The sequence below is a fragment of the Maylandia zebra genome, linkage group LG3 (assembly GCF_041146795.1).
Source record: "Maylandia zebra isolate NMK-2024a linkage group LG3, Mzebra_GT3a, whole genome shotgun sequence".
NCBI classification, from domain to species: Eukaryota; Metazoa; Chordata; class Actinopteri; order Cichliformes; family Cichlidae; genus Maylandia; species Maylandia zebra.
The window spans coordinates 9,770,268-9,788,504 of NC_135169.1; the positions used below are offsets into that span (position 1 = coordinate 9,770,268).

Below are 18,237 nucleotides of genomic sequence, written 5' to 3' on the forward strand. Positions count from 1 at the left end.
TTAGCTAATGCTAATTTATCCGCTAATGCTAACAATGTTTTTCTTATATTTTAAAAATATGAGTAGCTAATGCTTATACTATTTTTCCTTCAATTTTAACAATGTGATGTGTGTTACCGTTAATAAGTATTGCTAATTTGATGTGAATTAGCATTATCAAATAATGCTAACTATTTTCCTTTGCATTATAACGATGTGAGGACTTATAAGATAAGATAAGATAAGATAACCTTTATTAGTCCCACACGTGGGAAATTTGTTTTGTCACAGCAGGAAGTGGACAGTGCAAAAGTTATGACGCAAAAATTAGAATGCTAAGTAGGCTGCCATTACTAGCTAATGCTAATGTGACGTGACTTAGCATCATCCGTTAATGCTAACTCTTTCCCCTTGCATTATAACAATGTGAGCAGCTAATGCTAAGAAGGCTGCTTTTATTAGCTAATGCTAATTTGATGCGAGTTAGCATTACCCGATAATGCTAAAACTTTTCACTTCCCTTTTAACAATGTTTGCAGCTAGTTCTAAGTTGGCTGATGCTAGCAGCTAAAGCTAATTTGCTGTGAATTAGCGTTATATTAGTGAGGAATTAATGCTTAGTAGAATGCCATTAGTGGCTAATGCTAATTTTAGGTGAATAGGAATTGCCAGCTACTGCTAAGTAGGTTGGAGGCCGCAGGAAACAAACAGGAAGTGAGTGAAGGACACAGTAATGTTTCCATCTCTTCCTCCTCTATTAGACATTCTCTCCATACCTGAGAGTGTCCAGTCTCCAGCCTGGATCGTTCAGTCCAGCCGACAGCAGCTTCATTCCTGAGTCACCTGGATGATTGTAGCGCAGGTCCAGCTCTCTCAGATGGGAGGGGTTGGAGCTCAGAGCTGAGGCCAGAGAAGTACAGCCTTCCTCTGTGATCAGACAGCCTGACAGACTGCAGACACACAAAACAACAATCCATCTGTCAACAATCATTTTCTCTTTGTCACAATAACATCTATCAATTTACATCCATTCAATGTAACTTTATGTATAAGTGACAATTCCCAACAGACGCCAGCAGTCATCTCAAGCTGTTTAGCAGTATAAGGTAACAGCCTACAATATAGAGCGAAATCGACTGTGAGCAGCACTTGGTGATGGTGGGAAGAAGAACTCCCTTTGACACAAAGATCCTCCCAGTGAAAACAGGCTCCAGGAGAAGCATCTACCATGACTGGTTGCAGGGTGAGGGGAAAGAGAAGAGATGAGCTCAGAGAGACAAGAACAAAACACAAACTAAGGAGACAGAAGACAAAAGTTAAGGACATGCAGTAGTGACATATAAAAGCACCAGGAGTGAAAAGAGGGGAGAAGAAAGCAGAGCATCATGGGAAGTCCACCAACAGCCTTAGCCGATAGCAGAATAACTAAGGGATGGTTCAGGGTCACCTGATCCAGCTCGAACTATAAGCTTTATCAAAAAGGAAAGTTTGAAGCTGATCTTCAAAGTAGAGAGGGTGTCTGTCTCCTGAACTCAAACTGGGAGCTGCTTCCACACCAAGTCCAACATAGCCAGGCTGAGTTGTTAGATTAGTCCAAAGTCAAGTCAGAAAGTCATTATTTGTGTCAAATGTAGAAATAACTAAAAAGTTATTTCTCAATCTGATATTAAAAAGTTTAAATGGTGAAAAAACCTGTAATGAAAACAGAAAGAGTCAATAAAAGCCTCTTTAGAGGGTCACCAGTTTAAAATTCAGACATTTAAACTGGTGATTCTCCTTCTCTGCTCCATTTCCTCTCTAGACTTCCTGTTCCTAGGAGGGATTTGATTGGCTGAACGTCCTTTTAGCCTTTCTTTAGTTCTTTGGGTGCTAATCAAAATGTATGAGTCATGTGACGTGACATAAGGAATTCCATAAGGAATGGAATGATGTGAAAACCATCACGGGCCACAACACCAAGAACAGCACATTGGGGGGGAATGTGGAGAAGGCAAACAAACTCACTGGGCACTGTGGAGATGCTTATTCCAGCATCACTGACTTCATGGTTCCAGTTTCCATCACTAAGGACTACATGTACTGATGCTGCTGTTAGCCATCTTAGCATGCTACCTCCAACAGGTGGTCAGTGGGAGAGCAGAAGATGATATCAGTGACATCCAAACAAGGAAGGAAGAGACTGTTGAAGGCAGCGAGCTGTGACTGCTGTGAACAGCACACTATTCTTTTCCTGTGTCAACGTACATGAGGCTGTTTCAGCTGCTTAGTTATTCAGTGCAACACACCACGAACTCCTTTATACAACTAAGTATACTGAGAGCACACTGCTGAGGTTGCTGTGGGAACCATCCATATATTCAGCTGTTTGGGGCTGAGTCTGCTTCCTCATCCTTGGAAAAAACTCTTAAAGTTTGATGTGTTTTTGACTTGAATTGTGGGGATTATATCATTTCTATATTGTGTTTATTTTTATATCCTGTTATTAAGCTTTGAGCAGTGGCATTTGATTAAATATTTATTCCATTTATTAAACATACAGTTTCAATCATGTTATTACACCTATGGGAAAATGTGCTTACAAAGGAGTTGGCCTTCTGTCTGGTAGGAGGTTACAAGCTTTATCTGGTGAGGTAAGAGGTGAGACAGAATGCAGTGAGGTCGTGACAGCTCGCTTGCGTACACAGACATTATATAGACACATTTCTAGGTTAGAGTTAAGACGTATTTTTCTTGTAACTGCGTTTTGTGCCTGCATAAGCAACAGTTTTTTGTAGGATGTGCTTCTGATGTTCCAGAGATAAGTGAGAATAAGAAGATCTACAGGAAGCACCTGGCGTGGAGACGGAGAAAATGTCTTTTTGAGTGTGCGTCAAAGGTTCAGTGGGGGGGCCAGGTAGGGGCACAGATTTGGAGAAGGGTGGCAGATGTAATTGGCAGATAATGTTAAAAAAAATTCTACCAACCGTTCACCATAATTCAATAATCCTATAAACCTAATAACCGAATGTGCTTTTAACTCTTATTAGAATGAGATTTTAACCACTACGGTGCAAAGTTTTTAGATACTGCGTTGATAAAGTACAAGAGATACAATCAGTCAGTGCTTACTCAGCATTCAAGGACAGCAATATTTGCATAGTATTTTTACTGACATATAGTGCACATATGTTTTGGGCAAAAACATTTTTGAAAATTAAAATACGAACATTTGTAACAAACAATTGACAAATTAGCCAATGCAAAACTTTATCTGCCTGTTAAAAAAAGAAGATGATCTTCTCACAAACTGGTGTTTGATTTTGAAACAGGAAAAAAGTGGAGAAACAACTGAAAAGACTAACATTTGAATAAAACCTGACAGCAAGTAAATACTTTCTATGCTGCCTTATGGTAAACTGTGGTAATATTGATAAAGAACAACACTGGCTGATGATGAAATACAGTCAGCTGGCATGGTGACACTGCCAGTATTAACCTGCAGGGCTGGACTGGGACAGAAAATCGGGCATTTTCACTACAGACCGGCCCCCCAGGTATTAAAGCCATAAAGCCTTTGAATGAAAACAAACCCTGTTGTGACAGTGATGTACAGTCTTGTTGGTATATGTATGATTTCTATACATTTTACGTCAGATAAAAACTTTGTTCGCAAGATTCAGATAATTATTTAATAAAAGCGAGATATTTTAAATGAGAATAAGAAAGAAAAGTATATCTTTGTGCCCCCCTCTCCCTGTTAATGCCCTACATGGACCCCTGGCAACACTTTGCTAGACCCGCCCCTGCACAGTTACCAGCTGTCAGCTGCTTAGAAAAGGATCCTGGTGTTATTTGTCTCTCAGAAACAGTTCATAACTTCAACTCATTCATGTCACCTAAAAGGTAAACCTGTTTCTCCATCACAGCTCTGATGGTTCAGTAAGGACATCTCCTGGTTTCATCTTCATGTTTCCCTCTCACCACATATCCAAACCGACATCATGACCAGCAGCTTTACAGCTGTGGCTCCAGCAAACATCAGCTGATACTAGAAATTAATATTAAATACATTCTAACAGCTGATCAAGCTTAAACGTGCTGCTGTTGTTTAGCGCGACATCTGCTGGTTTCCTCTTTCTGGCGCAAAGTGAGCGATAAACAAACAAGAGAGAAAAGCCGATCAGCTGATCATTGATCAGTTTCATGACTGAAGTAGCAACAGGAGAGGGAGGGGGAGAGGATGAGAGAAGAGGCAGCTGTGCAGCGTAAACACAGAATAACTCCAGCTTTGTGTCTTTTTCCATTCTAGCTAAAGTCCGGGACAAACTGCGTCTCTTCTCAGCTCAATACGAAACGTGTAATATTTTCTCTGAATGAGGGACCATTCCATTTTTTAAGGAGCCGTTGGCAACTCTACTAACCTTATGAATAAAATAAAGTTCACTATCAGTAACATCACAGCAACCGAACAGCTGTATAAACTCGTCATGCTAGCTAGCACGCAGTACAAGTTATTGTAACTGACGGTAAAAAGTCAGCACAACGAAAACAAACTGCACCTAAACTTAGTTCATATCTGACCCAGATAGACTGCAGGTCATAACTTCTTACCTGAAGTTCAGTTCACCTGATACTCGGACTGGTGGCTGCTTCGGGGCTCTCCTCCTACCTCACCTTTCCCTCATCCAACCGCTGGCCTCTGTTGAAGCCCCGTCATAGCCACCACCAAACAACTGAGTTATTTTTACACATCGGCCAGCATCTGGCCAATCCACCACCTCTCATTGTTCATGCCGTTACAAAAGAAATAAATAAAAATAAATAAGTCATCAGCCCACCGTGCAAATGTCCGATGGCTAGTCCGGCTATGTTAACTTGTTAATCTTTCGCTGAAAAAATGTTTCCTGCGGTGCCTCTTTCATGCTTGGCTCTCCTACCTTTGCTAACATGATGCGCATAGTGCAGAAGCCGGTGCTGCATTCACTTACCCTCGGATATCTGAGCTTCACTGTGAAACCATAATCGTACATTTGATATTTCATTACATTTTATTGTTTTAGCTTCGGGGTGGCACCTGGGGTGGCCAGTCTGGTTGGGGGGGTGGCCTGTGCCCCCCCAGGCCACCCCGCTGGACACGCCATTGCAAAGGTTGTCAGCAGAAAAGCTGTGGTTACTGTAACTTATGCATGTTATGTATCTGCTTTGATGCATGAGATATAAAAACATGAGATATAAAAACATTTTAAGTATGCTTTTTGGGGGGATTTATGCTGAGGATTGTGACGGTGTATTTCCTCCACACGTGTGTTTAATAAAATCATCGTTTGACACACTTGGACCTGTGGTCATTTGTCATTTCACGAATTCAGGACAGATGTGTGCCAAAATTGGCCTTTCTGTACAACTTCGACATATTAATTTATTAACAGTACTGTTATTTTTCACTGTTTCACTTTAGAAACATAAATCTTTACACAGACAGTGTTGGGGAGTAACGAAATACATTACATACATTACATATTGAAAATACAAAATATAAGTATCTATATTCAGTTACTGTTAGAGTTAAATTGTTAAATGTTTGTCATTTTTATGTTTACCATTTGTACAGTGTTTAACTCTGATGAAAGAAATTCCACTGTCCTTCCCCCCAGATTCTCGAGGTTCTGGTGGGGGGGTGAAATGTTTTATTGCAGATACATCTTATCTGGAAGATCTGCTTCTTTTGATGTAAGCTTCCTGGTCAGCAGGAGGTCTGAGACACACACACACACACACACACACACACACACACACACACACACACACACACACATTCTCACATAACACACACACACACACACACACACACACACACACACATACACATTCTCACATAACACACACACACACACACACACACACATTCTCACATAACACACACACACACACACACACACATTCTCACATAACACACACACACACACACACACACACACACATTCTCACATAACACACACACACACACACACACACATTCTCACATAACACACACACACACACACACACACACACACACATACACATTCTCACATAACACACACACACACACACACACACACATTCTCACATAACACACACACACACACACACACACATTCTCACATAACACACACACACACACACACACACACATTCTCACATAACACACACACACACACACACACACACACACATTCTCACATAACACACACACACACACACACACACACACACACACACACACATACACATTCTTACAGAAGTTCACACATATACATACAAATGCCTTGTCTTAGGACCATGTGGGCGTGGCTTTGTTCTGACGTTTTTTGTGTGAACTGTGTCTCAATAAAAGGTAGCAGGAGGAGGTCAGATCTGGGGGTCATTTTCGTGGTGGACACAGACGAGGCCTCCCTTGCTCAAATAATCGATCGATCGACTGTCTTATTTTCTTCATGATGAATAAGTCTCTAGAATTAGCGGGGCTGGTGGAAACACAGACCCAACAGTTACTGTTTAAAAAGGTGGTATTCAGAATACAGTTGTTGAAATAAATGGATTACACAGTGATCTTTTCCTGTTTCATATGTTAGGCTATGTCCTCTCTATTTTTGGTTATTTTATTTTTAGATACCACACACACACACACACACGCTCCATGTTCTTCCTGGTTCTTCCTGCTCTGTTTTCCAGTATGTGATAGAGATATGCCAGCATTAGACAGCATCACTTTCTCTGGGACCTAATCCCTGCCTCGCTGAAAGCTGTTTATATAATTACCCATTCTCTCTAAAAGATGGGATGAGGGAGCCCTGTGCCTCTGTGCATGAAAAAGTCTGCATGCGTGTGACAGAGTGAATGAGAGTCAGGCGGGTAACTTGGCTTAAACAGATGAGTTAAGTATATGGAATCAAACAAAAAGACAATCAGCACTGGGACCAAAGTTAATGGTATTTTGTACCACTGGGTATCTAAATTTAGTAATTCCACGCCAAAGCCCACTGATCAATGACCATGAGTACCATTCACAGAGAGTTGAGGAATGGCTGCTTTAACAGCACTGTAAGATGGCGAAGGATGTACCAAAAAGTCAAAGGAGCTTGCAAAGAAAAGCGTCTGGACTTCTTTAAATTGCTTGAAGACGTTTCACCTCTCATCCGAGAAGCTTCTTCAGTTCTAAGGTCGAATGGTGGGGAGTCCCAGATATAAACCTAGTGGGAGTGACCCCCACAGAGGGACAAAAGGACCCCCTGATGATCCTCTAATTGCCTTAGCCAAGCTGTGAAACTGGGTGTGGGTCCCAATCAGCCAGGGAGAGGAGGTGAGAGGTGAAACTTCTTCAAGCAACTTAAAGAAGTCCAGACGCTTTTCTTTGCAAGCTCCTTTGACTACGATGACCTGGATGACTGAGAACCTTCACAGACAGATGTACCAAAAAGGTGTTTGACTTTACTGAGAAGGCTTGCAGTTTCTGTGGCTGTGATCAGCTCCACTAGCGGGATTTGTCTCGGTGTGACAGCAAAATTCAACCCTTTAGCAAGGATGTTTTTCTCTGTTTGGGTGAACTGTCTGTCAGACAAATTCTTCACCCACTTGTCCACATCCACGGTATCACATCCTTCTCTCTTCTAGCCACTGAGGACACTCTCCGTATTTTGCGGTGGTTTCCGACGTACAAGAAGTAAGTCAAACTTCCTTTGTTGCCTGGTCTTAGACTTCTTGTGCTGTGCAATAAATAAAAGAACCCAGCTTTTAAAGAGGAAGTAACCATTGGTACCATGTCCAGAGGCTCTAACAGGACCAATACCCTATGAAGGTGCTGGGAATGGAGAAAAAGCACTGTCACAATGCAAGTGACATATCCCACTGTCATTGAGACGGGTTAGAGTAGTGGTGTCAAACTCCAAGCCTCGAGGGCCAGTATCCTGCAGGTTTTGGATCCCAACCTGTGTCAACACACCTGAATCAAATGATTAGTTCATTACCAGGCCTCTGGAGAACTTCAAGACATGTGGAAGAGGTAATTTGGCGATTTAAATCAGCTGTGTTGGATCAAGGACACATCTAAAACCTGCAGGACACCGGCCCTCAAGGCCTGCAGTTTGACACCCCTGGGTTAGAAGGACAGCCACATGAAGAGCCACAGAGGTAAAAGCGGCAAAGAGCAGACCCAGACTTCCCTTGTCCCATTGGCAGTTATCAACAGGGTTGTCTGCCTCACCAGTCCTGGGCTAGTGTGGAGGGACCGAGTGGACTTAAAGAAAAGCTGCTCATGCTTCTTCAGGGCAAGAGAGGCTGGGCAGGAATCACCTTTAGTGTGATGTTGCTAGCTCATCACTGCAGAAAAAAGTTTCTCATAGATGCATTTTCAATGTTTATAATGTAGTAGGAAAAAAAAGGTCATGTATCGTTACAGCTAATGTATGAAACACTGAGTGAAAGGAAGATTATACATTTAACGTGAATATTTGATTTGTGAAGTAATGAGTATAAATATACACTGCCCTGTGATGGACTGGTAGGCTGTTCAAGGTATACCCGAACTCCAACTTTATAACATCACGGAGCTCTTGTTGCTGCTGTAGATAAGTGGTTAGAAAAATGGGTGCCTGAATGGATGGATGCTGTGAATTATAATAAAGACTTGAATACATCAAAGTGCAGTAATCAAAGCAATGTGGAACATGTTTTGAGCTCAAGAGGTTGTGAAGGGTGAAGGCAACAGTGGTCCCAGTGGTAATTGCAGCACTCAGGCAGAGACCCCTAAACTGGGTGTGTGGCTCCAGCAGGTTCCTGATAATTCCATTTGTGAGGATAATATGAAGTGACAGTTCAGCTGAAAGTTCTATTAATAAGTCAATCAATAATATAATTCACATTTTAAATGATCATATGTGGAAAAGTTTGAATCCTAACCTGAGAGTTTCCACTGCACTCTGTGAACTCTTTAGTCCAGCAGACAGAAGCTTCACTCCTGAATCCTGCAGGTCAGAGTTACTCAGGTCCAGGTCTCTCAGACTAGAGGACTGGGAGCTGAGAACTGAGGACAAAGCTTCACAGCTTGTCTCTGAGAGATTACAACCAGTCAGTCTAAAAAAATAAAAGACAAACTATAAAACAAATACTCATGTAAAGTTTGTTATTATATTACTACATTACATGCGGCATCTTTTTTTATTTTTAAAGGAAACCTTAATATTCTAAGACACAACATCATATGGATGAACATGGACAAAATCTTGAATTGGTTCGTTTTAAAAAAAATAAAATGACATTTGATCTGACCTCAGAGCATTCAGTTTACAGTTTAAACTTTGTACTCCAGCAGACAGAAGCTTTACTCCTGAATCCTGCAGGTTTTTGATGGTCAGGTCCAGCTCTGTCAGACTAGAGGACCCAGAGCTGAGAACTGAGGACAGAGCTTCACAGATTTTCTCTGAGATTTCACAGATGTTGAGTCTGAAAATAAAAACATTAAGAAAGACTGCTGTTAAAGTGTAATCAAGGTGTAATAACTAATCCTGTTTGTTTTGGCGGAGCGCTGCTGACGTCGACTGAGAAAATTGTCAGGCGGTGGAAGGAATACTTCGAGGACCTCCTTAATCCCACTGACACGTCTTCCGAGGAGGAAGCAGAGTCTGGGGATGAGGGGAATGACCCGCCAATTTCCGGGGGCGAGGTCACTGAGGCAGTTAAACAACTCCTTGGTGGCAGAGCCCCTGGTGTTGATGAGGTCCGCCCCGAGTTCCTGAAGGCTCTGGACGTTGTAGGGCTGTCCTGGTTTACACGCCTCTGCAATGTTGCGTGGAGATCAGGGGCAGTACCTGTGGACTGGCAGACCGGGGTGGTGGTCCCCATCTTTAAGAAGGGGGACCGGAGGGTGTGTTCCAACTACAGGGGGATCACACTCCTCAGCCTCCCGGGGAAAGTCTATGCCAGGGTGCTGGAAAGGAGAGTTCGTCCGCTAGTCGAACCTCGGATACAGGAGGAACAATGAGGTTTTCGTCCTGGTCGCGGAACACTGGACCAGCTCTTTATCCTCTCGAGGATACTTGAGGGTGCATGGGAGTTTGCCCAACCAGTCTACATGTGTTTTGTGGACTTGGAGAAGGCATTCGACCATGTCCCTCGGGGTGTCCTGTGGGAGGTGTTGCGGGAGTATGGGGTGTCTGGCCCATTGCTACGGGCCATTCGATCCCTATACAACCGTTGCAAGAGCTTGGTTCGCATTGCCGGCAATAAGTCGGACTCGTTCCCGGTGGGTGATGGGCTCCGCCAGGGCTGCCCTTTGTCTCCGGTTCTGTTCATAATTTTTATGGACAGGATTTCTAGGCGCAGCCAAGTGGCGGAGGGCTTTCGCTTTGGTGGCCTCAGAATCTCATCTCTGATTTTTGCGGATGATGTGGTTCTGTTGGCTTCATCGGGTGAGGGCCTCCAGCTCGCACTGGAACGGTTCGCAGCCGAGTGTGAAGCAGCGGGAATGAGGATCAGCACCTCCAAATCTGAGGCCATGGTTCTCAGCCGGAAAAGGGTGGAGTGCCCACTCCGGGTCGGGGATGAGTTCCTGCCCCAAGTGGAGGAGTTCATGTATCTCGGGGTCTTGTTCGCGAGTGATGGGAGAAGGGAGCCGGAGATCGACAAACGGATTGGGGCTGCAGCTGCAGTAATGCGGACGCTGCACCGGTCCGTCGTGGTGAAGAGGGAGCTGAGTGTAAAAGCGAAGCTCTCAATTTACCGGTCGATCTACGTCCCTACCCTCACCTATGGCCACGAGCTGTGGGTAGTGACCGAAAGAACGAGATCGCGGATACAAGCGGCAGAAATGAGCTTCCTCCGAAGGGTGGCTGGCCTCTCCCTTAGAGATAGGGTGAGAAGTTCGGCCATCCGGGAGGGGCTCAGAGTAGAGCAGCTGCTGCTCCACATCGAAAGGAGCCAGCTGAGGTGGTTCGGGCATCTGACAAGGATGCCCCCTGGGCGCCTCCTGGGTGAGGTGTCCTAGGGAATGTCCCACCGGGAGGAGGCCCCGGGGAAGACCCAGGACACGCTGGAGAGATTATATCTCTCGGCTGGCCTGGGAACGCCTTGGTATTCCCCCGGATAAGCTGGAGGAGGTGGCTGGGGAGAGGGAGGTCTGGGCCTCTTTGCTTAGGCTGCTGCCCCCGCGACCCGGCCTCGGATAAAGCGGATGAAGATGGATGGATGGATGGATGGATGGATGTTTGTTTTGTGCTGAGTAGGTTAGTAAAACTTCACTTTAACATAGAAATGAATAAAAATTGTACAAAACAACAATAAATGGTAAAGTTTACCTTTACTGGCTAAATTTTCTCACTTGATAAAAACAAAAAACAAACAAACAAACATATAAACAAACAAAAGAGAATACAAATTCTGATCTGACCTCAGGATATTCAGTTTGGCGTGTGGACTCTCCACTGCAGCAGACAGAAGCTTTACAGCTGAATCATTGAGGCTGTTGGTACTCAGGTCCAGCTCTCTCAGACTACAGGACTGCGAGCTGATGCCTGACAACAAATGCTCACAGCTTTTCTCTGAGAGGTTACAGCTGCTCAGCCTGCAAAAAACAACAAGAACGAGAACAACAAAACAATATCTATTATCAAATATAATCACTTTATATGTTGAACCTAGGTAATCAAATGAGTACAAATGAGTACACTACAATGCAAAATTAAATTAAAAAAATGTTCAAGAACTTAAGTCTAACAGAATAAAAATATTTCATTTTAAACACAATTATACCAGTGTATCTAAATGGAAACCAGAGAAGAGCGGGTAGATTTAGTGACACTAGTTCAGTGTCTGCTGGCTCAGGCCTGTGAGTACTACAGTACTACAGTTACTACAGTACTAAACTTACTACAGTACTGTTGGTCACTTTATTAATTCTAATATCTGTGATTACAGTAAATGTGGTTGTAAATAATTGCTCACATGATGGACTTGGTGCAGACTCTTGGTTTTTTTTTTTTTTTGTCAAAAACAAGCTGCCTTTTAAAGTCCTGCCCTCCCTAAATACCAACGTGTTTTCGATTGGACAATTTCAGTTACTGACAAGAAACAGGACAGTGACGGCAATTATAATTATGATGCCCAAGGTTTTTCCTCTATACTGGATATAATCAGGACAGCCATAGCAGAGAATTATATAAAAAAATGAGTGTGTACTTAAGGTGAGACAGAAACCAGAACTTGGATTATAAACAAAAAGAAAAGATACAATCTTGTAACTGGTGGCAGATTTCTTTTCTCGTGCATTAATCACATATTTTAATCATATCTCTTTAGTTTAGCAAGATGACTCCTGACACCAGTTGTATGCATGTAGAATGTTTTCACAATTGGGCCTTAGGTTTTATTGCATCTTCACAGACGGTCCACTTGAGACTTGAAAATCTCCAGACATCCTGCTCTTAATGAGGTGATGGGTGGTCGTAACTTTTGTTAGAGTAGGAGGGGGTAAAGAATGAGCTGGACTGAAGGTATAGAGATTTATGATATGCTATGGAATGTTCTTTGTTTAAGAGTGTTTGGCAGATATAAAATATTTCAGGGTGGTGTGCCTCCTCAGAAAAATGTTTGGTGTTTGATCTGAACGTTCTCTCCACTAAACCTCACTTCAAAAGACACGCTTAGCTGGTAGTTGCAGTTTTATTTAAGAGTTTCCACAACATAACTGAGGTATATGGTTTAGAAAAAAAGAACTAAGTGAGCAAGCTGAGGATAATGAACCCATAAGAGGGGCTGAAGGATCAGAGCCCATAGTCTTATAGGCTGGATTGTCCTTTGATAAGAGCTACAGACAAAAATCTCTCAGAAATGCTGACCGGCTGGACTGAAACATTAAAGGTATCATAGTTGACCAAGTGAGTGATGATCATTTAATTCCCTATTTTTATGTATTTTTAAGTGTTCTCTGAACTGATCATGCCTGATTTAATATTACTTACAGAGCCTTGTTGGAGGCTTTGACCACTGGCAGCAGCCTCAGAAGAGCCTCCTCTGAAGCAGAGTATTTCTTCAGGTCAAACACATCCAGATCTTTTTCTGATGACAGTAAGATGAAGACTAGAGCTGACCACTGAGCAGGAGACAGTTTTTCTGTGGAGAGACGTCCTGATCTCAGGGACTGTTGGATCTCCTCTACTAGAGAACGATCATTCAGTTCATTCAGACAGTGGAACAGATTGATGCTTTTCTCTGCAGACAGATTCTCACTGAGCTTCTTCTTGATGTACTGGACTGTTTCCTGATTGGTCTGTGAGCTACTTCCTGTCTTTGTCAGCAGACCTCGTAGAACATTGTGATTGCTGTTTAGTGAAAGACCTAGAAGGAAGCGGAGGAACAAGTCCAGGTGTCCATTTGGACTCTGTAAGGCCTTGTTCACAGCACTCTGGTAGAAGTGTTTCTCTGCAGGTTCTCTTGTTTCAGAGTTCTTGGAGGTTGTTTGTTGTTCTTCTACCAGATTAACTCCAGAGTTGATGAAGGTCAGATGGACATGAAGAGCAGCCAGAAACTCCTGAACACTCAGATGGATGAAGCAGAACACCTTGTCCTGGTTCAGTCCTCTCTCCTCTTTAAAGATCTGTGTGAACACTCCTGAGTACACTGAGGCTGCTCTGATATCGATGCCACACTCTGTCAGGTCTGATTTATAGAAGATCAGGTTTCCTTTCTGCAGCTGATCAAAAGCCAGTTTTCCCAGAGACTCCATCATCTTCCTGCTCTCTGGACTCCAGTGTGGATCTGTCTCAGCTCCTCCATCATACTTTATCTTCTTTCTTTTGGCCTGAACCACCAGGAAGTGGATGTACATCTCAGTCAGGGTCGTTGGCAGCTGTCCTCCCTCTCTGGTTTTCAGCACATCCTCCAGAACTGTAGCAGTGATCCAGCAGAAGACTGGGATGTGACACATGATGTGGAGGCTTCGTGATGTCTTGATGTGGGAGATGATCCTGCTGGCCTGCTCCTCATCTCTGAATCTCTTCCTGAAGTACTCCTCTTTCTGTGGGTCAGTGAACCCTCTGACCTCTGTCACCATGCCAACACAGTCAGGAGGGATCTGATTGGCTGCTGCAGGTCGTGTGGTTATCCAGAGGCAAGCAGAGGGAAGCAGTTTCCCCCTGATGAGGTTTATCAGCAGCACATCCACTGAGGTGGACTTTCTAGGGTCAGTTAGGATTGTAGTTTTGTGGAAGTCCAGAGGAAGTCGACACTCATCCAGACCATCAAAGATGAACACAACCTGGAAGTCTTCAAAGCTGCAGATTCCTGCTTCTTTGGTTTCAGTAAAGAAGTGATGAACAAGTCCCACCAAGCTGAACTTTTCCTCTTTCAGCACATTCAGCTCTCTGAAAGTGAATGGAAATATGAACTGGATATCCTGGTTGGCTTTGTCTTCAGCCCAGTCCAGGGTGTATTTCTGTGTTAAGACTGTTTTCCCAATGCCAGCCACTCCCATTGTCAGTACTGTTCTGATTGGTTCATCTCTTCCAGGTGAGGCCTTAAAGATGTCTTCTTGTCTGATTGTTGTTTCTGGTCTGTCTGGTTTCCTGGAGGCTGTTTCAATCTGTCTGACCTCATGTTCATTATTGACCTCTGCAGTCCCTCCCTCTGTGATGTAGAGCTCTGTGTAGATCTGATTCAGAAGGGTTGGGTTTCCTGCTTTAGCGATGCCCTCAAACACACACTGGAACTTCTTCTTCAGTTCTAACTTGAAGTTAATCTGACACTTCTCAAGAGCCTCTGAAATAATAAACAAAAGTGGTTAACATGTCAGTATCAATGCCTGGGCAGAAACAGTCAAAACATTACCTGACCAAAAGGGTCCCTACATAGAAGCTACAGATAAAGTGTATCCACAGCCTTTCACTTATTTCACATTTTGTCATGCATTCTTTCAAAATGTGGTAAATTCACTTCTCAGGTCAATTTTTAAAAAAATAAAATACCACATAATGACAATGTAAGACACGCATGCTTGGAATTCTTGTTAATGTATTAAAAACTAATAAAATGTTGCCATACATAATAATTCATAATTCTTTGTGGAAGTACATCTGGCAGCAATTACAGCTGCAAGTCTTTTTGATTATAATGCTTAAAGCTTGGTCAACCTAATTTTACGCAGTTTCTTTCATTCTTCTTTGCAGAACTGGGTCGGTGTCACACTCTTGAAACACCCGTAGCTAGTCAGGCCCCTGTAGTTAGGGAACAAGGTAACATAGGGCCCACTTGCTCTCCCTCAGCGGAATGTGCCGAGCAGCCAGGGAAACAGGCTGGCTGGCAGGGTGACGGTGAGGAGGAAGCATAGTCCTAAACAGAAGCCCCAGGTACACCACCAACCCGTTCATGTGTCTAACCGTTTTTCCCCACTCGGCGACACACCCGCCGGGGGTCAAACTCTGGTAATTGGTGATTCTGTTCTCAGACATGTGAAGCTAGAGACACCTGCAACCATAGTCAAATGTCTTCCAGGGGCCAGAGCAGGCGACATTGAAGGAAATTTAAAACTGCTGGCTAAGGGTAAACGTAAATTCAGTAAAATCATAATTCACGTCGGCAGTAATGACACCCGGTTACGCCAATCGGAGGTCACTAAAATCAATATTGAATCGGTGTGCAACTTTGCCAAAACAATGTCGGACTCTGTAGTTTTCTCTGGTCCCCTCCCCAATCAGACCAGGAGTGACATGTTTAGCCACATGTTCTCCTTAAATTGCTGGCTGTCTGAGTGGTGTCCCAGAAACGATGTGGGCTTCATAGATAATTGGCAAACCTTCTGGAGGAAACCTGGTCTTGTTAAGAGAGACGGCATCCATCCCACTTTGGATGGAGCAGCTCTCATTTCTAGAAATATGGACAAATTTATTAAACCCCCCAAAATATGACTATCCAGAGTTGGGACCAGGAAGCAGAGTTGCAGTCTTACACGCCTCTCTGCAGCTTCTCTCCTCCTGCTACCCCCCCAAAAACCCATCTCCATAGAGACTGTGTCAGCTCCCAAACAGACAAAAAACAAACTAAAAACCAGAAACAAACAACTTAAACATAAACAATCACAAAGAAAGAACAATACAGTATCCACATCTGAACCAAAGAGTAAAACAGTGAAATGTGGATTATTAAATATTAGGTCTCTCTCCTCCAAGTCTCTGTTAGTACATGACTTAATAATTGATCAACAAATTGATTTACTCTGCCTTACAGAAACCTGGTTGCAGCAGGATGATTATGTTAGTTTAAATGAATCAACACCCCCGAGTCATTCTAACTACCAGACATGACTTAATAATTAATCAACAAATCAAAAAACACAAAAACTAATCTTCTTTGTTATCATCTATCATCCACCTGGGCCTTACACAGAGTTTCTGTCTGATTTGTGAGTTTTTATCTGATTTAGTGCTCAGCTCACATAAAATAATTATTGTGGGTGATTTTAACATTCATTTAGTGTCACAGTCAGTAAAAGCAGACTACAGTGGGATGTAAAAGTTTGGGCGACCCTGTTAATAGTCATTATTTTCCTGTATCAATCGTTGGTTGTTATGATAAAAAATGTCAGGTAAATATATCATATAGGAGACACACACAGTGATATTTGAGAAATGAAGTTTATTGGATTTACAGAAAGTGTGCAATAATTGTTTAAACAAAATCAGGCAGGTGCATAAATTTGGGCGCTGTTGCCATTTTAATGATTCCAAAACCTGTAGAACTAATTATTGGAACTCAAATTGGCTCGGTAAGCTCAGTGACCCCTGACCTACATACACAGGTGAATCCAATAATGACAAAGAGTATTTAAGGGGTCAACTGTAAGTGTCCCTCCTCTTTTAATTTTCTCTGAAGAGTAGCAACATGGCGGTCTCAAAACAACTCTCAAATGACCTGAAGACAAAGATTGTTCACCATCATGGTTTAGGGGAAGGACACAGAAAGCTGTCTCAGAGATTTAAGCTGTCTGTTTCCACAGTTAGGAACATATTGAGAAAGTGGATGACCACAGGCTCAGTTCAAGTAAAGGCTCAAAGTGGCAGCCAAGACACGGTTTGTGATACATGCGGCAAGACAGTGAGGTGTTGTGGCAACACCACTAACCTCATCAAAGACCTCACTGTAAATCATATCACAGAATATGACGAGCATATATTGAGGAAAAACTGAAGGGAGGAGCGGAGAGGGACAGGTGCTGCTAGGGCGAGACAGATGTCTCTCGCCGAGTCCTTTAGTGCTTCAGCCAGGCAACATGTTCCAATGGCACAACTTCAGTTTTCTTTTATTTCTATATGATAATTCTGCATTATTAATCGATAAGAACAAGTAATCTTTTATCAGAGACTTGTGATTGCTGGCTCTCCTTAGTTAATCCTTAGCTTTTATTCGTGCCTTTTCTTTTTTTTGTGTATTAATTGTTTGCCCGGTGGTCTGTTGAACAGCCCAGATGGTTTTCAGTTTAACATTTGCAATAAAACCCCTTATTTACTCTGATTTTGTGAGAGGGCTTGTGTATGTTTCTCCCCACCTGTCACCTAGCAGAGGGGGTCGTAACACACACTGGGATCCATAACACACTCCTTTATAGACGTCTTTTTATTAGATAGGGTTACGACATAAATATATATTCTTAGTTCTTATTTTCTGATTAGATTGTTTTGTGTATTTTAATAATAAAGGCCTTTATAAATCCAGACCCAGATGTGAGAAAGAACTAGGTCAGAGGGTGATAGGTCACCTAGCAACAGAGGCTTCAGTAAGGGGAACTTAAGAAACAGGAAGTTTGGTGCAGAGCTGCAGAGTCATATTAGTAAAATACAGGAAACCAGACAGAAAAAGCAGAACTAAGTAACACACACATTAGTCAGACCAGAAGGAGTTGTTTTGATCGAAACTGTGTGTGTCTGTGTGTGACCTATAGCAGAACTATATATACGTATTTTAGCTTGCATTGCTTTTAGAACTCTGGGTGCGTGCTCGTGTCTACAGTTCTCTGTTTCCAGAAATGTACAATAAAAATGATTTTTTGAGCTTCACCACTGTGAGTTGGAAGTCTTTCTCTCTTGCTAAAAGAATCAAAAGAACCGAAATTTAATAATTGGTGCCTTGACCCGTATTCTTTTACGGCTGAGAGGACAAATTTGGCTTAAGGTGCGATCAGAATTGAGGCGAACAGGAGACCTGTCTAAAAAGATTTAAAGGTAGGCAGAGCCTGTTCAAAAAAAAAAAAAGCAAATT

The 18,237-nt window shown here is 42.8% G+C and overlaps 1 protein-coding gene across 1 annotated transcript in view; it reads right to left on the reverse strand.

The window, feature by feature from the left end:
- LOC143416655 (protein NLRC3-like) overlaps positions 1–18,237 on the reverse strand; it is a 39,574-nt gene that overhangs the window by 8,512 nt on the left and 12,825 nt on the right. The window contains exons 3-7 of the mRNA XM_076882104.1: positions 12,951–14,745; positions 11,381–11,554; positions 9,265–9,438; positions 8,896–9,069; positions 756–929 (exon numbers count right to left, since the gene is read on the reverse strand). Coding sequence (XP_076738219.1) covers positions 756–929; positions 8,896–9,069; positions 9,265–9,438; positions 11,381–11,554; positions 12,951–14,745 — 2,491 coding nt within the window. The remainder of the gene's footprint in view (positions 1–755; positions 930–8,895; positions 9,070–9,264; positions 9,439–11,380; positions 11,555–12,950; positions 14,746–18,237) is intronic.